Below are 21694 nucleotides of genomic sequence, written 5' to 3' on the forward strand. Positions count from 1 at the left end.
TTGATTAAAACAGCAGAGCGATCCGCCGTTTCTACGGCAGCCTTGACAGGATTTGGAGGTCGCGTCCGTCTGGTTTTGTGTAATATAATTTTCATGTTTATTCTTTTTTTTTCCGGGAGATTATGTACAGGATGCCAGCTGGCTGACAGATGGTGATGTATTTACCCCCTTTTTTTCCCCTTTTTTTATTAAAAAAAAACATCACAAGGAAGGGAAGGAGGAAGGACATGAACAGCTGTGGACAAAAGGACAGCGAGAAGCACACTAGCCACGTTGGGTGATGGGGGGGGGGGGGACCAGCACAGAGCCCAAAACAAGGACAAAAAAAGAATAGTGGTATAAAAAATGTCCTTTTTACAATAAACAAGACAGATTGAGCTGTCTCTTCAGCAGGAGTCGAGCTCTAAGTCTTCAGCCTGGTCCTGGGCTGTTGTCCCTCCACCAGAAAAAACATGTAACAAACAGTGTGTGTGTGTGTGTGTGTGTGTGTTTTATTGAAACTGTGTGACAAAGTTCAGCTGAATCTAAAGCAGGAAACAGAGACACACAAGATCATTAAATATGAATCGAAGCTCTGAGCAGCTGCAACGAAGCCACAGGTCTGTTTACTGTTTTAAAGCTGTGGCCTATGTCTCTCTCTCTCTCCCACACACACACGCGCACACACACCTCAGTAGTATCAAATGCCTCAGAGGTCGATTCTGTCGGCCAGCAGCACCTTTGACCTCCGCAGCTGACCCAGGCCTGGAGCTCCATCGAGCACTGCATGTGGATTTTTATAATAATTGTATGGTTTTATTATTATTATTTTATTTTTTTTACAAATCCTATATTACATCTTCACACACACACATCCACACACACAATGAACTAAAGAAACTGCATCTAAGTGCACAGTGTCTCTCAGCCCTACGGATAGAACAGAAAACTACCGCTGCCTTTACGTTCATCGGCGCCCATAGACGTGATCGTGGCGTTCCCACGGCAACACAGTTACAATTCTGAGCCAAAAACAAAAGCACACACAGAGAAAGAAAGTTAAATAAAAGAGAAACATGAAGAGATTCACATCAGCGTATTTCAGTTGAGCTCGGGGAAAAAGAAACCAGAACATTTTCCAAAACAAACAAACAAACAATAGTTCACTCACACAAGCAAACTATGATGAGGCTATTTGAATTTTGAACTTTTTATTATTCATTTCTCTTTTTAATGGATTTCTTTTTAAAGGAAGCTGTTCATCAAAGAGCATTTTGTTCATATATAGTTTTTTTTACAGAGGAAAATACTGTACAACCTTTTTTTCTTTTTTTTCCTTCTTAAAACAGTATCTGGAGGAGCAGCATCCACGCACGTCTGTGGTGCGACGGCTCGCTTCCAGCCAACGCCGAGGCCATCACGAGCGGCGTGACGCCCCCTCCGGTCGTACATATTCGCTCAGCATCAACCGGAAGGCTCGGACAGATCTGCCATTTAGTACTCCAGTGAGCGGGCCTTGTTGCAAATTTCTCATGATTTTATTTAAAATCACCTATTAGTGTTTCTTATCACGGCACCAGTTGCCCCCCCCCCCCCCCCCACCCCCACCCCCTTGGTGCCCCAGTTCCCTTGTTTTTTTCGCTTTTTTTTCTTAAAACCTGTCCAATCAGAGAAGCAAAAATAAAAACCAGTCTTTAAATAAATCACAGAACAAGTTTTTTTTTGTTTGTTTTGTCACACTAACTATCTGTGCATTAAAGCAAAAGTGAACTAATACAACCTCTTTAAAGCAAATTCTTCCCTGTTCAGAGATTTTCAGACGGTAAAAATGAAACTAAAAAGTGCAAAAAAAACCAACTAAACAAACAAACCAAAAAAGAACCAAAAAAAAAAAAAACGCTAAGAATTTGTCATCAGAAGGTCACATAAATATTAAATAAAAGCATTACAACAGGAGCTCAACCACAGTCGTAGTGAATCAAAGACATTTGGGTCTGTATATTTTAACAGTATTTTAACACACTCCCTGACACTGACGCTTCCTTGCTGCTCTTCACACGCTCGTTCGTTACTCGTCCGTTACTCTGGCTAGCTCGTCCTGCTCCGCCCCGCCCACCTGACCCCGCCCACATGACCCCACCCACTCGGCCCCGCCCCATCCCACAGATCGATATGACTTCTGCCCGCCTCCATCGCGACAACATGACATCGTAATGCAGCAAACAGTAACAAAAATATTCCTGTTCTTTTTCTTTGTTTTGCTTTTTCGTTAAATATGACCTCGAACGGCTACGTAAGATTGCACTATCCGCACACGACAACCGGGTTCCTCTGGAGGGAGAACATCGCCGGGGGGGTGGGGTGTTTTTCGTTCTGGTTGAACATTTCTTGCAGAACGTTAGAGGGACGCGGCGAGGCGCTTGGACGTCCGACCGCAGCTGAGGCAGATCCAAAAGTTTCAGGCCGATTCCACATGAGAGCAAAGAAAAATGAGTGAAACTCCCCCTCCTCTCCCTGCTGAGCAATAATAATAATAATAATAATTAATAATATTAACACAGAAAAGAAAAACCAAACGTTTGAACACATCCTGTTTCCCCTTAGTGATTCACATCCCTTTTTTTTTTTTTTTTACTGCGTATCCGGGGCAGTTCGTGCTTCCTGGGCCAGCGATTTCCTTTTGTTTACCGCCATTCACACGCACACACGCACGTACACACTTACATATATGTTATATAGAGAGATTTTGTTTTTTTTGTCCTTTTTTTTTTAAAACATTTTTGTCCACGCACAAAAAGTGAAAAAAAGAAAAAATAAATTAAAGTCAAACATGCACGCACACAAAAAGACTGATGTGTAGTAAAATGCTTTACATTGCTGCCCTGTGTGTAAAACAGGGCCTAATTCTGTGTCTCCGTTCATATTTTTTAATGCATAATTGTATTAATAATGTTGGTCATCTTGTAAACATCATAATAAATCACTTCGGGCCATCATTTCACTCAACGTCACGTGGTTTCTTTTTTTTGTTGTTGTTGTTGTCATCTCGAGTCCTATAAAGATGATGAATGAGGCCACTTTCACTTTTCTTTGTTCACAGGATTGTTATTCGGTTCCTACGGTGACCGTTTGTCTCTTTTATGGGTCTCGCTTTTCCAGTTGGGAAGAATCGGTGTGGTTGACGGAAGCGTCAAAGCTGTCACCGTTGTCTTTTTCGCCGTCGCCTTCTGCCATCGAATCGTCGTTCGAGTCACTGTTGAGGTCCTCCTCTTCCTCCTCCTCCTCCTCGTCTTCGTCCTCATCGTCGTCCTCCTCTTCCTCGGCGTGGGCCTCGTCCTCCGGGGAGAGGTCGTCTTCGGCCTCTCCGGACGTCCCCGTGTTGTCGTCCTGGACGGTGCGCAGGGCCAGCGGGGGGGTGGAGATGTGGCAGGGTGGCATTGCGTCATGGTGCATCTTCTTGCTCAGGTCCAGCGAGTCGCTGAGGCCCAGGCCGGCAGCGTTCTTCAGGAAGAACAGGGAGCTGCTGGTGTCGGTGCTCAGGTTCAGCGAGCTGTCCAGGCTGAGGGAGGACGGAGGGTACGGGTGCGAGTAGTCAGACGTGAGGGCGCCTGTCGGGTAGAGCAAGGAGCGAACGTTGCTGTTGATGGCGTGGGAGAACCCGTGCAGGCCGCTGGCCGAGGAAGTGGAGAGGCTCAGCGAGACCGGCGGTACGGCAGACGCGCTTCCTCCCAGGTGGTGCAGCCCTTCCTGTTTGGGCGACACGGAGGGCAGCTCGCCGCGCTCCTGCTTCTCGTGCTTCCTCTTGTGGGAGTCCATCTGGGACATGCCCACCACTGTGTGCTTGCACTCGGGGAAGGTGCAGTGGAAGTGCGAGCACTTGAGCTTATACTTGCAGTCGAGGACCTCGCAGTCGACGCTGGAGCTGAACTGGCAGAAGCCGGCGGCGCTGATCACGTCCTGCTTGCCGTGGTGCTTGCGGTGCGCCGTCACCTTGGTGCTGTCGGTGCAGCGGAAGCCGCAGCGGAGACAGTGGAAGTGGGTGCTGTTGCCCGAGAACTGGCAGTCGGGGAAGTTGCAGCTGAGCGTGGACTTGAAGCGCTTGAAGTCGTCCAGGACCAGGTTGTCCACGCGGTCGTGGTGCTGAGCGTGCTTGTACATGTGGGTGCGGCCGCAGAACTTGTAGCCGCAGTTCTCGCGGGTGCAGTGGTAGTGGGTCACCTTCAGGGAGAACTGGCAGCCGGCGTCCTTGCAGTTCTCGTAAAGATCGTAGCGGCGGAACCCGTCCAGCATCATCCCCTCGTCGAGCATCTTGCGCGAGGAGGCGGTCTTACGACGCTTCCCGAACGGCGACATGTCCTCGATGATCCAGAGGCGCTTCTTAGACCCGGTGGCTGTGGGAATGGAGATGGTGTTGCCTGAAACACAGGAAGGAAGTGCATTAAAGAGCAATCAGCAAAACCCGCAGACGACTAGCAAATTACAACTTGTGCAGCAGCAGAAGGTCTAATGTGCAGACTTCCTCGGCCAGAAGTGCTTCACAGCTGAGTAAGCGCGGCGTCGCACTTTGATTTTTTTTTATTATTTTCAATTCCCAGAATGATTAAAGGAGGGCAGAGATGATCTGACTTTGGAACATGACACTTTTACAGGGTGCCTCCAGCGTCCAAACAGAGGCGGAGTGGTGGGTCTTAACCAACCCTCTTATCTCAGTGTGCTTTTATGAGGGAGCCCACCTTTTCTGACACCCTGGGGTCACTGCTAATGTTCTGCCAGGCTCGCAGTGGCGGGCCTCGATAAAACTTAAGGTGCGAGTTAAATACGAGGCTGCTAATGCTAGCTTAGTAACAAATCCTAAACAAGGCCCCGCTCTGACGCTGGAGATGCCCAACGACTGGTTTGTTCCTAATAATAATGCAGAGTGTGGTGTAAGAAGAGTCAGTTTGTTGCACACGCTGAGTTCGTGCGCTCGTTAGTGTTGCGTGCTGAAAAAGCTGCATTTGCGTTCTCATTTTTTGACATTTTCGACATTTTTTGCAGAGACAAAATGTTGGAATCACACAGTTAAATGACTCAGCTGACAGCTGCAGTGTTGGAATAAGTACCTGCAGCATCCTGAACTATAGGGACGTCATTTTTAATCGGAGACGGAGTGGCAATGATGGGGCTGAAAGCTGGTGTGTTGGTTGGCATGACAACACTCCGAGTGGCTCCCAGAGAGGCGCTGAGCAGAGAGTATGACAGACAGGATGGAGAGAGGAGGTATGGGAGCGAGGGGAGAGGAGGTCGGAGGAGGGCGGGAGAGAGAGATGGGGCCCGGGACGGGAGGCCGGGCTGAGGAGCGGCAGGAAGAGGAGGCGGTGGTGGAGGAGGAGCAGGAGGGGAAGAAGGAGGTGCATTTTGGGTAGCACTAGAGTCAGCAGGGGTGGTAGGAGCAGAAGTGGTGGCAGGGAAGCCTTGTCCTGGAGAGACAGGTTGACCAGAGAGGGTGAAGGACAGACCAAAGGGAGGAAACACGCACACACACAGGCAATCAAGGCGCAAATCACGCGCGCACACACGCACACACACACACACACACACACACACACACACAGGGATGGGAGGTAAAAAAGGGAAAGATAAAAGATAAGAGAATGATACAAAATGAGGCCCATTCAAGACAAGTAAACCCACCAACAGCGGCCAAAAAACAACAACGATGACAGTAGTGGATAATTCTGGCATGACGAAATGTGGAAATCGGAGGCAGGCTCACAGAGAGAATCTGTTCAACTGGATCATTTTAAAGTTTTAACACGCCGAGCAGGCAACAGTTTCAATGGCTACGTGTTAGCTCTGCACGCTAACACCTAACTAACCCGTCTGGCTACAGAGATGAGCTCACCTGCTGGAGAGCCATCGTTGCCAACCGGTGTGCTGGTGCAGCTCCGGTCCTGGTTGGACGACTCGGAGGACAGGCCCAGCGGGCTGCCACCTCCGCCCATGTAGTCCATGTAATCATCAGTCTCATCCATGAAGGCGGAGGAGAAGCTGGAGTTGACCCCGGACTGGTTGGCGACAGGACTGGACATCATTCCAGACACGTTGTGCATCTCGTCCGACCTCTGCCCGAGTGGCATCACCTGAAAAAGGGGTTCAAAAGCGGGCGGTCCGATGAGAAAATGGCTCAACTGTGCCAATTTGACTTTTGGCATGTGACCAAGAATTCCAAACCGGAAGAAAATGAACCGCTTCTCTGGAATTATGTGTACATTTGGAGAGCAAAGAAAACACAGAACCAGAAATTCCACATGAGTAAAAACCCGCAGAGAACAAACTGTGCAGCGGAGGCGTTTCGGATAAAAGACTCCTCGAGGGAATGCTGTGGGCGATTTTTGCCGTCACTTGAACCTGTAAGTGACACGGCTGACTGAAAGTCCCCGTCCATGTTGGACACGGTGGCTTGGAATAAGTCCGACAAATGTACAACATTTGTCAGAGTCATTCCAAGCAACCGACTTTTCCACACCCAGAAACACGCCGGTCACGTGCTCTCGTCATTAATCTCCTGACACTGAACTCATCAACGCCCAATTTCTGATCCCCGAGACACTTCCAGGAAAGCGCCATCGTACCTGCGATGGGACTCTGTCGAAGTTCTTGCCCAGCATTCGCCTCATGTGCTTGCGAGCGTGCGACGTCATCTGGTGCTTGAGCAGGAAGGAGAAGTGGCAGCCCTCGCGGATGCAGTGGAAGTGGCTGTTGACTTGGTTGTACTTGCACCCTGGGAAGAGAGAAGGGCTGTAAACGACCCGGCGGCTGATTCATTTATCTCTGGACGCTTTGGAGAGCGTGCTCAGCACGAGGTCGTCGCCAGCACCAGACGAAGCTACCAGAGGCAAAGTGGATTTTTTTTTAGCTTTATTTATAAAGCCGCGGCCAAAAGAGGGCTCGGGTTTCTGGGTGTTTTAGATTGTACGTGTAGGGGGAATATTAGATCAGTCCGGTGTCACACTGAGCCAGTCAGACTTCTGTGCACCAAACCTGTGGAGCTCTTTTATTACACTGACATGCTTTATTCAATTAGGAATTTACATAAATAAATTCTCATTTTCCCTGGGCCAATAATGCACACTCTCCTTCAAACCAAAGTAAATATACAATTATTACCATATTAAATTCATTTTTCAAAGTATCCCCATTGTCATTTCCTCCCCTTTTGTTCTTCATCGTATTGTTGTCCACCTCCTCTTCTTCTGTCCTTTTACCTTGTTTTAAGCGGCCTGCTTCTAATTGCTTTATGATTTCAAATTAAATGAATGTTCCGTTTTGTGCTTGTTAATCAAATACCATTATATAAAAGCAGGCAGGAATAATTGAAAGAGTAACACGCGGGGCAGGTGCTAGCATGTCAGTAACCATGGCACCCGGTTTAAGAGCACAACACGCCTGTGTCATCGCATAGCTTTTGCTGTTTGAAACATGCAAAGTTGCGCAAACAACAGTAACCAACCCCCACACCCCCACCCCACCCCCAACACACACACAGTCACCCACACACACACTGGGGCCTTTTGTCAGACAGAAATCAGGTAACATCATCAGCTGAGTTCAGTTTAATGTTGCTGCCATGGATACTGGCAAGCCATCAATTCTTTATGAGGGGAATGTGAACGATGCTAATCCTTTCTGTCCCCCCCCCCCAACACACACACACACACACACACGCAGCTCAAACAATACAGTTGGCGGATCAAACTAGGGAGAAAAAACAGCTGTTTCGGGCCTTTTTGTTTGCTTTGTTTGTGCGTTCTGAAAAGCTCATGTAACTGCCTGAAAAAAAAGAAAGAAAAACACCTTTGATTCATTTCTGCTCCATGGCAGCGGTGGCTGCGAGGCGCGGCTTCAGATCACAAACAGGCTAAACCAGACAAGCCAGATAATTAGCAAACACAAACCTAATTGCTCATTTCTGACGGGGGCGAAGGGAAGAAGAAAACAACCTGGATGCGACTGCCCCCTTTGACGTTGTCGCGACACACTTGAGGTGCCAAGTGTGCGGAAAGGCAACCGCAAAACAAAACTAAGAGGCCACGTCATGGCGCCGCGGCAACTCAAAAGGCACAACGGTGCCTTTTCCAAGCCTGGCCCCTCATCTTCTCAGCCCACATCCCTCTAAATGTGACCTTTTTCAGCAACACACACTTCAGAAAACCTTCCAACGCTTGTTTTGGAACGTGCCATTCAGCCTTTGCCCCACTCTACCCAGTCCATTTATTCTCTGGGTCCCATCATAACCAGTCCCTGTCCCCACAAGAACCTTTTAGTATTGATGAACCAGAGTGTTACATTTAAAACATTGAGAATTTATCATATTTGCTAAATTGATTGATCTTTGAGTACATAGAGGTAGAATGAACTAACTCTTAAGCTATATGTCATTATTAAGTGAATCCTAAAATGTAGTGCATAATAGAGGCGTGCTGGGCTTCACTGCTGCCTTACCCAGCCTCCCACATTCCTCCCTCTTGGTGAAGTATTTGAAGCCGTTGGCGGCACGGCGCTCGGCTTTCTCGTGCTTTTTCACGTGCCACGGCAGCTTGGTGGTGATGTTGGTGACGAAGTAGCAGCCGGGCCGCAGACAGTGATAGTGGCCCCTCATCCTGAACTCGCAGTGCTGCGGGGGAGACACACAAGAGACGTTAGCCTACGACCTTTAACCCTTTTCAACCCGTTTCCTCCCAAAACAGCGACTCCTTGCTCGTTTCTGAACATTTGCAGCCGCAGCGACTTTTATTTTCCACCCCTCCTTCCCTCGTCTGTGCGCCGCCATCTGTTTGTGAGGCTCCGATCCCAAAGGACTGGGCCAAATAAGATCTGCTCAGCTGAGGAGGACGGGGGAGGGGGGGGGGGTTTTGGTGAGAGGGGTGATTTTCGACACATTAATGAATTCATTTAAATAGTTTTCCAAATGCGGGCTCATGAGAGCAGGCAGGGGCTGCCATTTAGGTTTCATTTGCGAAGCATTCCCCTGATTTTTGCCCTATTCCAGACAGCCTTGTTTACTGTGCGGCTGACAATGATTTATTGGGTAATATCAGCTAAATTGGCCTTTTCTGAGAGGAGAATGCGGCAGTCAAAATGACATCATTGACATATAAACAGGCATTACTGGGGTGAGTCGACTGTCTTTTCAGCAGAGATGGAAGACGGAAAGCGTCGGTTGTGAAAGCCTTGAGTCAAATAACCTCAAACACGGCTCTAATGGATAGCATACTTCATGCTTAGAAATCCCCGGGAGATGACAGCAGGTGATTCAGCTCCCGGCGGACTTTTTTCAAACGTGCGTGCTCACCTGGTTGGGACAGAGACACTGCAGGGAGTAGTAGGAGAACTGGTCGCGGATGTTGACCAGGCTGTTGTTGGGGTTGATATGGTCCAAACAGTGGGACTCGGCCTTGCCGGACGTCTTGCACACGTACTTGCAGTTACCGAACAGGCAGTGGAAGTGGAACTTGTTTGAGTATTTACAGTCAGTGGCCAGACAGGGATCACTGGGGGGGGGTTTGAAAGGAAAATAAGGTTAACGCTTGGACCAATGTGGGAAGGGACAAGACACAGATTAGAGACTGTCTTACTTTTCTTGGAACTGCAGAAAACCGGGTTTGACTTGCGGCTTGGCGTTCTCCAGGGACGTGGTGGCCAGAGTGGAGTTGGGCATGGAGGCCGGCATCTGAGGGATGCTGCCAGTCAGCTGCTTCCAGCCCAGCAAGGAGGGAGGAGGGGAGCTGTAACCCCCGGAGGCGGTCAGGTGGGCCCCGTCCATGGAGGGGTTGTTAGCCGCAGAGACCGGAGCAGCGGGCTGCAGGGGGGCGCCCTCGCCGGGCTCTTTGGTCTCACCGAACTGAGCATCCGACTTCACTTTCAAGGTGGCTCGGAGGTGGAAGCTGACGGATAAGGAGGAAGCTCAATTTCCCTGTTGATCAATACAGCCAAAGGGCATATTTTCTGCTCACGGACCAGGGTGGCACTTACTTAGCGTGCTTTATGGCCCCGTCCACGGTGCTGAAGAGGGCGCCGCAGTCTTCTACCAGGCAGTGAAAGTGAACCTTCTGCAGAAAGTCGCAGTGAGCCTCGCAGAAATCATCCGTGTCAAACCTTCGCAGACAGAAAAAAGAGTTTTATTAGATCAGAAGCTGACAGTAACAGTCCGAACTCCACTTCCACTTTCCAGGTACGCAGTAAGACCGTCGACCGTGTTCTCACAGAAACGGACTCAGACCGGACCGTGAATCATACCTGCGGAGGTACGTCCTCCAGATCTCTGTGGGTTTCTCCACCGTCGGCTTCTTCAGGACCCGGCTGAGGTACTGCGCTCCCTCGCCGGCGTTGGCGCCGTGGCCCACCTCCAGCTCCGTCTTCAGGTTCATGGTGCTGAACAGGGCCGGGTTCACCTGCGACATCTACGGGACACAGGAGCAGGAAGCGGCTTGGTTAGCTGAGCAAGTGTAAGACACCAGACACGCGAGTGTTTTGGCAAGGCAGAAACCGCAGCCAGATTTACAAACACCCAGGCTTTGGCTTGACTGCAGGCCAAGAGCGTTTGCCAAGCATCCTCGGGGAGCAACTGTTAACCCTTTAATGTGGCGTGCTGGCTCTAATCAAATGCCCCGCAATAGCTGGCGTGACATCAGGAGCTGCTGGACAATGGGCCCTAATTGCTGCTTTTTGTTTTTAAAAAAACAATCCGTGAAAAACAAGGCGTGATCCGTCATTAAACCATCGAGGTGACGGAAACGGCCGCTTGCGTCCGTATCAGTCAGGGAAGATTCATGATTGAGACGTCATCCTAAAACACACATTTACATCCGCGCCGGTTAAAAAATGAGGGCCGCCGCCAATCTGCGTCTTTCTGTATTTATTTTAATCAAACAACTCGCAAACTCTATAAATACACGCAGAGCCAGGCGGGTGAGGGAAAAAGTAGAAAGGGGGAGGGAAAAAAATGGAGGGTGAGTTCAAAACAGCTCATCAAAAAACAAACATCTCTATATATCTGGCGTGGCAGCCAGCTACTGCTTCATTATATTAATTTGTGAGAGGTGCAGTGAAAATTACACTGAGTGAAAAATGGCTGGAAAATTTAAATGATACAAACTCATCTTATTAGCGGTGAAACATTAAAAAACAAACAGGCCCCTCCGTGTCCCACTAATTTGTCTTGGGATGAAAGGCGTTTGATGGATGGATCTTACCTTATTCATAAGCGAGGATAAAAGAGATGTATTCCCTGGTACCGGGTGTCCGTTTGATTCATTACTGGAACAAGGAAAATGAACAATGTTTAGGCAAGAATTTGCATGAGAACAGTAAATATTACTATTTATCATGGAAGGTGCGCTCGTGTAATGAAGAAGAAAAATGCTGTCTGCTTTAGGAAGGAGATCTGCTGTGAGTTGGAGGGAAAAGCCGGAGTTGGAAGTCTATAGAATCATCACTGTCACAAAAACAGAGACGGATGGGCTGTTGGAGATTTTATAATGGAGTGTTTGTGCATATAAATCCCGTAGCTTTGATAAATCGGGGTTTATATAACCCCGGCCGCCACCAATGGAGGCATCATCTATCGATCAGCAGTCATGTTTCCCCGTTGATTTATTTTCTGCCTGGATTGGGAGCTTTTACAGGAATCAGCGGTGGTTACCTGTGGTCTTTTTTGCTCAGGTCCAGGCTGTGCTCTTGTGCGGAGTCTTGGGAAGCGCCGGGGTTGCAGTCCGCTGGCTCCTGCTTCACTTGAACCAGACTGAACTGGCTGGCTGAAGCCGGCTGCCCGTTCCCTGAGGATCAAGCCGGAGACGCAGAGGACAGAGGAGACAACAAAGTTATTGTTGGTCAGCGCTATTACCCCGTGACGAGATCCAATCTGACTCCTGTCCTAGCCCGAAAAGAATACTCCGAGTGATAATTATTGTGAAATTATGTCAGGCCGTCAAGCCTTTTAAATGGTGATTGAGAGGCGGGAGATATGAGGGAAAAAGACTCCTTTTTCTGCAGCACTTGTCACAACTCATTTGCCAGGCTGCCTCTTAACTGGTCATTAAGTGAGATGCTAATGCTGAGGGAAAGTGGCAGTCTCAGATTGCCCCCCCAACCCCCCTCTCTCTCTCTCTCCCGGGTTCCTCGTTGGCTTGACAACAGGCTGCAGCCGATGCCACCTAGGGTACCCACGAGGAGAAAGGGGGTGTTATGTCGGTCAGATTGGAGCTGACAGCCAATCAGATTGGTTCAAATAGTGTGACCTCTCAATCAGATTCTCTTCTGAATAGGTATTCAATGAGTGCTGAGATGAAATAAAGACCAGGCGGTAAAAACGCTGACAGGAAGGTGAATTCTGCCCCTCCCCCCGGATCCCCAGGAGACTGAAATATTAATCTGACCCGAGGCTACAGAGAGAAAGCTTTTGGTGACGTCTTTCTGGGTTTTTTGAAGACTGCAGAGCACCAGTGGCAGTGATTGGGTTGGTGAGGGATCTGTTGTTTCAGAACCGGGGCCGGTGAGGGATAGTGACAGGCAAGGTCATGGGCAACCAAGTGTATGCCCTTGGCTCTCTGCCTGCTCTTTGTCGCTGGGGCCAAAACAAGACCAAAACAAGACCAGTCTTCGCAAAAGGGGGAAACCGAGAGGAGAACCCCCCCACCACCCCTGCTCAAAGATGACCCAGAGACATATCAGGCCCAATAGGAGCGGAAAAGACAGTCTTGAGCCTTGTCAGCTGACAGCTAAGAGATGGGGAAGTGTCAGTGTCGGTTCCGTTTGACAATGGCCGAGGTTGGAGGGGCTAGGGGGCGGGGCTAACGCAAAACAGTCGAATAACCATGCGTCTGGTTTGAGGTCAGCGAATACTAACCGAGCATCCTCCCCCAACTCCATCAGAGACCACCCAAAATTAAGTAGCCAGACAGGCCCTGACGTGTCACCGGTGATTAAATCAACACTCTGACCAAACCGGAGCACGTTCTATCAAAACCACGCGGAATCCCCGGGCAGATTAATGCATTCCATCACCGCATCACATGATAAATCGACTATTTGGGGTGGCCCGCGATACATATGTCCGCACATCGCCACGTTATTGCCCCCTTTATCCACTTTCTAAAGCAGATGAGCAAATGAGTTCCACTCAAAGCAGCTTCTTTCTGGAAATTATCCAGGAATAATGCATCACTGTGTAATTACTGTGGATGAGATACAGAGCTCGCAAAAGATCATTTGTACTGTGTCTAATTAGTAAACCCCTCAGATGCTCGAATCTCTCAGAAAACACTTAGGGGTAAATTAGACCGAAACATTAATAAAGGGGGAAAATTTTCACAAAAAAAAAAAAAAAAAAAAAAAATGAAACTGAGAGCAGAAACAGGAAAAGATGCAATTCAGCACCTCATCAGAAATGAAGTTTCACACCGCCTGGCCGAAAACCGTAAACTGTGAAAAATAGCAACAAATTTCAGAGGTTTTTCTCGCACCCTCGGCAGAAGCACACAAGCCACTTCCTCCTCGATTCAGCCCCAAATGTCCTGTTCTCACGGGCTGATTCCACGCACGAGAAACGCTTTTAACATTAAAAATGTCAACCTGAGGGGGGTGTTTATTTCCATCATTAGCCAGCAGACAGATCTGTTCTGCAGCCTCTCCCTGAGAAAACCAGGGGGGGCGGTGCTGGCGCCATCTGCGGAGACCCCACCCTCGCTGTTCAGGCTACCTGCTGGAAGCCCAGAGGTGGAGCTCATCCTGACAGCCCGGTGCTCGGCTCGGCTCCCTGGAGCAGCTGCCCCGGCTCCCTCCCAGGGCCCGTCCTGCTGTGGGAACACCAGCAGGAATTCTAATCGTTCTCAGCCTCGACATCCGGAGACGCTCCCCCTCGCAGCCCCGTTCACAATCCCGGCTCCACCTGCTCAGGCTCAACACAGGGGCCCCCGCTGCAGCGCGGAGTCAATTTAATCCTTTCACTTTTTTTTTATTTCCAGGAGCTTTGTTTAGAGAAAACACAGACACGGCAATTACCTCTAAAATGTGTGTGAGGTGGGTTTATGCTAAACAGGTGCAGGTTTTATTTTTTTTATAACTTCAAAAGTGTGATATTGCTGATGCGTTCGAGCGCATATGAATTCTTGTAGCACTTCTTTTTTTTTTTGGCTTTTGAGTCATTTCTGCCTGACTGAATTCTGTTCTTTTTTTATCAGTTAGAGAAAAAAAATATCTTTTTTTGTTCTGGCAATTTCTGAACTTAATTTCATTCCACCTCCATTTGCTTGGAACGGGCACAGACACAGATAAGAGACCGATGATGAGGAAACATGTTCGACACAAGCCCCCCGAGCCCCCGCTCTGAGCATCATAAGAGACTTTTACAGGCTCTACTCTCCCCTGTCAGCGCATTTATCTCCAAATGGATTGTGGGTATCTAACAAACCATCAACACAATAACAAGCCCAGAGGAGAAGACCGCGCCTCTGCTATGTCCCTTAAAGCCTGAAAAGCAGGTTTTTTTGCATCTCTCCTCACTGTGGGACAAAGACGAGAATGACCTCTGAGTTTCCCCGAGTGCAGGAAACAGCTACAACATGGAGTCTGGACCATTTTAAAAGGGTTTGTGACAGCGGCAGTCGTTTCATAGTGCTAAAAAAACACTATGTTGGTGAATTTTTGAATTAAAGCCTTTAATAAGAGCCTAGGTTCTGATTTTCTGCCCTACATAATGAGGGGACTGACCTATCTCTGCATTGCTGGAGGGCTTCAGAGCAGCAGCTGCCAGCCTGGCCATCATGGGGGATATCAGGCCTTTGCTCGCAGAGATCTTCTCCATGATGGAGGAGGTGGCGAAGGAGGTTGGGGTGGACGCGATGGTTCCATCCGCACCGGCAGTGGAGCAACCTTGAGTCAGCGAGTCGGTGGGCATGGAGTGAGCCCCGGACGACACGGCCGAGATCAGGCTGGCGGCCGGCGGAGGTGGCTGGAGGGGCAGCCTGGGCATCATGGGGAAGAACGGATTGGAGGTGGAGAGAGCCAGGGCCACCGGCATGTTGCTGGGCAGCGCCTGAGACAGCAGGCTGGACATGCGCTGGCCAGCGATGGACAGCGTGGCCGCAGGCTTGGGGGTGTGGACTGACGCCGAGGAGGAGCAGGAGACGGCGGTAGTGGGCGTGGCCAACAAGTGTGGCACGGTGGTGGACTGCTGGGTGGTGGGAGAGGCGCTCAGGCTGGAGTTCTTGCTACTTATGGTGGAGAAGTCCACCAGGTCGTCGTTGCTGGATTCCTCCGGCTCGTCTTTGGGCGCCAGGAAGGTGGAAGAGAAACCCATGACGCCGGAAGAGCGGATATGCCGGCGCTCGTGCTTGCGCTTGTGGGAGGTCATCTGGCTGGTGGAGGTAAAGGTGAAGCCGCAGCCCGAGCGGATGCAGTGGAAGTGGTTGGTGGCCTTGCTGTAGACGCAGCCTTCGTACTTGCACTCCTCGTACTTGTAGAACTTCTTGAAGCCGTCCTTGGCGTAGGCATCGTCCTTAATGTGGTAGCTCTTGTGCTTCTCGATGTCACACTTGTTCTTGAACGTAAATGTGCAGCCCGGACGCCTGGAAATGAGAAAAGAAAGAGAGAATGAGCTCCTCGCTCCTCCGCTGCTGGGGGGAGGGGGGTCAGGGAGAAGGTCCACATGATTCAAATAGTTCACAAAGGGGGAATGATAACCGAGGTGGTTCAGTAACACCGCGACGGCGCATCACCACTCTGGCACCTGCACATTCCAGACCGATTCCAGATCTGCTCACCTGCAGTGGAAGTGCGTCGTCTTCTGCCCGTAGAACTGGCAGCCCACCGTGCCGCAGTCCTCGGTGGCGCGGAACCTCTGGAAGCCATCGTTGATGAGCTGGGCGTTCTTCTTGTGGAAGTTCTCGTGGGTCATCACGTCGGAGGTGCTGGTGTACACCTTGCTGCAGCCCACCTGCAGACACAAAGAGCGGCTGTAATAAAAAAAGCCGTGAGCAGCAGAAATGAGAGTTTCACTCTGCAAGACGGGCTCGATTTAAAAAACAACATTTCTAAAGCATGTGGTGACGCTGACAGGAGGGCCGCAAAACGGTTACCAAAACGAGTGTGGTCAAAAAATGAGCGGAAGATTTGCCTTTTTTTCTCGCCTGCTCACTACTCTATTTGCGGTAATGCGACTTTCGTGACAGCGTGAATTGGAACCAATCTTGTCATTGTCACATGTGGTAAAATCCAAAAAAAAACTCAATGTAACTGAAAGAGGCCTCGCACGCAGCTGGTAGCTCAGAGAAGAGGAACCAACAGAAGATGAAATGACGATAGAGATCATCAATTTACTGTAACTCAACAAATTTCAGAGGAGAAGAGGCAGAGGAGGGGGAAAAAACCCAGCGTGTGTCTTTAAAAATGTTCTGGTATTCGTCTTTGGAGCTAACGGCAGAGTGGGGGGGGGGTTGTGTTTGAATTAAATGCTGCAATTGTATATCATCCGTGGCACTTTTCACCCGTTCAAACCGGGCAACTTCTTCCATATTGAGTCAAACAATGAAAAAAATGCCACTCTGTTTCTTTTTCCACCTAAATCAAGAGGGCTGATGCCAACATCTGCAGGTTCTCAGGGCCTGTTAAAACAAGCTCTGAAACGTCCTAATAACAATTGCGCCGTTAGAAGGCTTGAAGAAAAAAAAAATAAAAGAGAGGGAATATATCTCAAGCCATCCTCGGCCGCTGCTGCTGCCCGGCCTGGCGAGACAGCTCTCGGCGCGGTGACACTTTGAAAATAAGCAGAGGTAGCAAAAAAATTAAACAAATCCAGAAGAGGGAATAATCTTCAACCGGCCGCTTGGTACTAAAAAATGAAAAATGTGCAGTTTATATAAACACGTAACTGAATTTTTATCCATGCCAATTAAGGAGCGAGAGAGCGAGGAGGCAGGGGAAGAGGCGCTCGCCACGGCGTTCTTCATCTGCTTTGTCTGTGAAGCGAAACAGTAAAAACTTTGTGATCTCCTGTAGGTGGCTGCGCGGCTCTCCACGCATCTTATATTTATAAACGTGTGACACTGTCGATGTGCAGCCGCTCTCCCACTTCCTCGTTTCTGCATGACGGCGCACCGCCGCTGCGTCTGCTGTGTACTGTACCTGCATGCAGTGGTAATGCGTGCTCTTTCCATTGAGGTGGCAGCCATGATAGTAGACGCTGCAGTCATCCAGGGGGCTGAAGCGCATGAAGCCGTGCTGCAGAGAGTTGTCCCGCTTCTTGTGCATGTTGTAGTGCCTGATTACATCCTGTTTACTAGTAAACCTCTGCAAAAACAAGAGGGGGGGGGGGGGGGGGGTATTATACAGTCAGGTTCAGCAACAAGTCACTTCATCTATGGGGAAGCACCAGCTGCAACGTGCTGAGGCCAACTGGGAGGTGGCGAAAGCTGCGCCCGCAGTGGCGAGGACGTCTTTAAAGATGACTGTCGAGCTGATTGATTTACTTTTTAAATCTCACATATCCAAATTCAGCACCCCGGCATATCAGGCTTTCCGAGCACATGCTCCCCCGTGGAGCTTAAAACGGCTCACATCTAGCGTCCTCGCGTTTCCTTTCCTTTTTTTTTTTTTTAATTAAAATGAATCTACCAGCGCGCTCAAAACCCCAATTCTGATGTTTCTGAATGTGGAAAAACGATGTTCCGAGCAGATGGTTTCCGAGGCGTACACGGGGGGAAGACAACAAACAAACCAGCCGAGCAAAAACAAAAACAAAAAACAAAGCGTCTTCCCACTTAGTTCACCGAGATATTGTTGCAGCTTTAATTAAAGCATTAACACGTGTGAACCATCCACTGAAAAAATATGAAATGTTTAAGAAAGAGTGCCCCCCCCCGGAGACCCGCTGCAACCAAATCTGTTGTAATTGGGCCTAAGCTGATGTTACTGAAAGTGTAACAGGAGACGCGCGAATCAATGAGATGGAGTTCAATCCATATTTATCTCCGACAGAGGAGAGGAGGGGAAAAAAACATCAGAAAGAAGAATTCTAAAAAGCAACTAATTACTGTACAAAGTAGGGTAATTGCTTTGAGTCGTGCGTTCCGCTCGTGCGCCAGCGCCAAGATCTCCGCCCGACTCCCACGGCAGAACTCCGGCAGGAGCAAACATTTCATTTTTAATTCTCTCCGCTTCTGCACCTCCGGCCTTCCGCTTCGCGGTGGCCAGAGTCGGAGCCGAGCCGCGGTCGGCGTGCGCGCGATCCGTCACCGCTGACTGGGAGAAATCTCATTTTCAGTGGAGTGGCGATGAAGGTTGGGAGCCACTCGCTACATTTATTTTAGGATTCCCACCAGTGTGGCAAGATGCACGCTCTCGCTCGGGTCCAAGCCCATGAAAGGAGAATGTCAGGACTCAGCCAATCACCCAGAGGCTGGCAGTGGGATAATATTCCAGGAGAGTGTGTCATGTAACATTTCATGACTTATTGCTTGAAGGAGGCCTCTCCTCACTCTTTTTGTTCAGGGTATTGACATCTCTGAGCCGGTCCCCACGCGACGCTAAAGCCACAGAGAGACGTGGAGCCGAGCGTGGAAATCGCCGCGATAACCGGAACTAACGCTCCGAATAATGACGTGAAATGATTTTTCCTTTGTGTCGCCCCAACAAGCCGAAGCGGGATTGGCCGGGAAAAAGCCTCCGCGGCACAAGCAATATTTATTGAGCGGTAATCTCTCCCGATCGGGAGCAGACAGGGGAGATTAGAGCCGAAGATGGCTTCATTCTGAAAACTGTCAGGTGACACATGCTGACGTGGATTTCAGACATCTTTTTGAAAAAAAAAGGAAAAGCCTCCCTGTGTTTGTCGAGCTCTCTCAGGCCATATGCTACGGCAAACACGGGACCTGTACGATGCCGTGCTCTGGCTTTCTTCCCCTTCATGTGTCATACGTGGCAGCTCCTGGGACCAGGGCAAGATTAATAATGTGAAAGGGGATTAAAGGCAGGGCCCCAGTCAGTGGCAGATGTCTTTTGAAGAAAGAACACATAGATGAAAAAAAAAAAAGGGGGCCGTATTTCAGGCATATTTATAATTAACCCTTGTGATAAAGGGCCGACTGTCAAAAACCAACTGTGCCTGGAAAATGCCTGCCGTACTGCACAAGTGGTGCGGCTCAAATCCAAACAACAGCACCTTTTCCTGACGGTGGCCCGGCCGACTGCGCCTTTATATGGTTAGCGTGTCCTGGGATCCCCACTCCCGCTGTGGTTGATGCCAGCTTTCCTTCGGTCATTAACGACTCAATGTTAGTACCTGGTTCCACTTTCTCTGTCCAGGACCACCTCTGTCGAGGGTCCAAGCACACTGAGGTGATACGTCACATCAGTATAAACCAGTGTAAACTGGTAAGAATGACGAAGGCTGTTAGCCACCATCTTGTATTAGCATCAGGGATACATCTGCCAATGTTAGAAATGATCAAAGACACACTTTTTGTGCCTGAAATTCTTAGTTTTTCAAGTTCTAATATTAACATATGACATAAAAGTGACGTTTCCCACACTCTCCTGTTTATGACTTTTCGATAGCTAAACCTGAGAAAACGCTAATATGGGAAAATGAAGTACAAACGCTCACCTGGTAGTTACAATCAGGGTCCATGCAGTGGTAATGCTCTCTGTACTGGTAGGCACAGTGCACGTGTCCGCAGTGTTGACTTCCAGAAAACCTGCAGAACAGAGATGCAGCCATGAAGAGCGGCGCCACATCAAACTCTGGAAACACATCAGAGCTTATCGCGAAGGGAGCAGTCACGGGGATGAAAAAGCTCCGCGACGGAAAGATGCCGAGAGCGATTCGGCGATAATCAACAACAAATCAAGCGTGATTAGCGGAGGAATTATTTCACTGGGAACGGCGCGGAATAAAACAGGTGAAAGAGTTTTCCAAAGGCGTTTTCTTTTCTTTCTTTTTTTCCCTCTGCCTCACCTTCAAACCGGCTTCTGCCTCCCACACCGCCGCAGCAATTTACCCGTCTGTCACACCAATTTCAGCCAAATTAGCTCCGTTTATTTCCAAAGCAGCCGTAAGAGACACTTATTACGCCGAAACCCTTTCCCTTGACACGCCCTCGCGGAAGGACCGGGAACGCCACGACTACTTTATTTTTCAACGCCCGTGAACAACCGCCATGTCGAATCAATGCACAGTTGCTTCAGGTTAACCGCAGCGTAGCCTGCTGGGAGGAAGGGTCAGATATCCTGATATATCGGCCTCCTTGTAAGCCAAAAACCCTTTAAACTGCTGATCTGTGGAACAAAAAACGGGCCCAGGATTTAATCTCGAGGCTCGTTTGGTGAAGGCTGCGTCTCCCGGCAGTACAGACACTTTTACAGTGGTGATTATAAGCCTGACGATGATGACTGTTAAAATCCTCCAATTACCAGCGAAAACACACAAATAAACATTTGCGCTGCCGCTGCCAAGAACTCCATCTGCTGCTGGAGAGGATGGGGGGGGGGGGGGGAAGTAATATTTTTTCCATCTCTCTTTCGGTTTTTTTTCCCCCTTGTTAGGATTATCCCAGAGCTGCATTTACAGATCACTTTGCTGAGTTCATTAAGCTAATTGAACAGCATATCCACTACTCTTTTTAAGTTGGCTGTGCATGTGTGTGTGTGTGTACATGTGCGCGTGTGTGTGCGCGTGTATGTGTTTAGAGAAGCCTTTTGTGAAGCTGACCTCTGTTTTAGCGCACAATAAAGCCAAAATAAAGCGATATCTTCCGACCATTAGTGTTTTCTCTACTCTCTTTAACGTCCGCACACACACACACACATGCGCGTTTACACTGATAAACACACAGTTTCCACCCCCCTTCCCCCCCTCGCCCCCCGAGACTGTGGCCCACCCCTCAGCTCACTGCACTGTATCACTTTGCCTCTGGACAATTCCCACTTGCCACGTCAGGGGGCCTAATGGGCCACTACTATTCAGCAGTGGATTAAATATTAATATAGCCACGATACAGAGATTGCGGCACATCTCCAGTTACAATGGAGCTGCGCTGATCAAAGTGCTGGAATAATAGTGAGCGCGTGAAAGCCTTTAAAGGGGCAAAACTGCACCTAAACAGAGCAATGAAAGCTCTTCAAACCATCAAAACGTAGTGCGAGGGCAACTTTTTCCCTGTTTCACCGAGAACGATTACGACAAAACGTTTTTGGGTTTTTTTTTTTTCCTCTCCCGCCATTAGCAAGCATTTATCCGCTCTAAAAAGAACGCTCTCCTCCGCCTGCCTCCTCTCCTGGCGCTACATTTGCCCTTTTCATGAGCCCTCCTCTCTCCATTTTTTTCCCTCCCTCCCCTCCTTTTCTCCGCTTTCTCTTTTTTCCCCAACCCAACACGGAAATTGAAACTGTATCTGGGCTTATCTGCAGCCTCCCCGTGCATCAACTGCCGAGATGTTTAGACAAATTTTATGCATTATGCAGCGCAAATATCAAAACAGTTCTTGGCAGTGCCAGCAGAAGCCTCATTAAAAATTCCTTAATTAAATCTTCTTGCAAAATGTAATCAGTCCAAGGAAGGGGTTTTGTGTGTGTATACGCAGAAGAGAGAGAGAGAGTGTGTGTGTGTGTCAGTGCCAAGGCTTTGATTTGTGCCCTTCATGTTATGGCTCGGAGAAGTAATCATTAACGCTGAAGCCACTTT

At 49.1% G+C, this 21694-nt stretch overlaps 1 protein-coding gene across 9 annotated transcripts in view; it reads right to left on the reverse strand.

Annotated features, from left to right (window-relative positions):
* Positions 1 to 1173: 1173 nt before the first annotated feature.
* casz1 (castor zinc finger 1) overlaps positions 1174 to 21694 on the reverse strand; it is a 136195-nt gene continuing 115674 nt past the window's right edge. For 6 of the 9 annotated variants that reach the window (XM_057042008.1, XM_057042009.1, XM_057042010.1 and 3 more), the window contains 16 exons: positions 19619 to 19709; positions 17140 to 17304; positions 16887 to 16973; positions 15780 to 15952; positions 14728 to 15584; positions 11663 to 11795; positions 11214 to 11277; positions 10258 to 10421; positions 9994 to 10116; positions 9597 to 9905; positions 9314 to 9512; positions 8464 to 8635; positions 6594 to 6742; positions 5864 to 6101; positions 5082 to 5438; positions 1174 to 4394 (listed from right to left, as the gene is read on the reverse strand). In XM_057042008.1, the coding sequence (XP_056897988.1) occupies positions 3118 to 4394; positions 5082 to 5438; positions 5864 to 6101; positions 6594 to 6742; positions 8464 to 8635; positions 9314 to 9512; positions 9597 to 9905; positions 9994 to 10116; positions 10258 to 10421; positions 11214 to 11277; positions 11663 to 11795; positions 14728 to 15584; positions 15780 to 15952; positions 16887 to 16973; positions 17140 to 17304; positions 19619 to 19709 (4558 nt within the window). In that variant the 3' untranslated portion in view covers positions 1174 to 3117. The remainder of the gene's footprint in view (positions 4395 to 5081; positions 5439 to 5863; positions 6102 to 6593; positions 6743 to 8463; positions 8636 to 9313; positions 9513 to 9596; positions 9906 to 9993; positions 10117 to 10257; positions 10422 to 11213; positions 11278 to 11662; positions 11796 to 14727; positions 15585 to 15779; positions 15953 to 16886; positions 16974 to 17139; positions 17305 to 19618; positions 19710 to 21694) is intronic. The other 3 variants (XM_057042007.1, XM_057042011.1, XM_057042012.1) reach the window with 3 other exon arrangements.

This window comes from Takifugu flavidus, chromosome 8, assembly GCF_003711565.1.
Source record: "Takifugu flavidus isolate HTHZ2018 chromosome 8, ASM371156v2, whole genome shotgun sequence".
Lineage (NCBI taxonomy): Eukaryota > Metazoa > Chordata > Actinopteri > Tetraodontiformes > Tetraodontidae > Takifugu > Takifugu flavidus.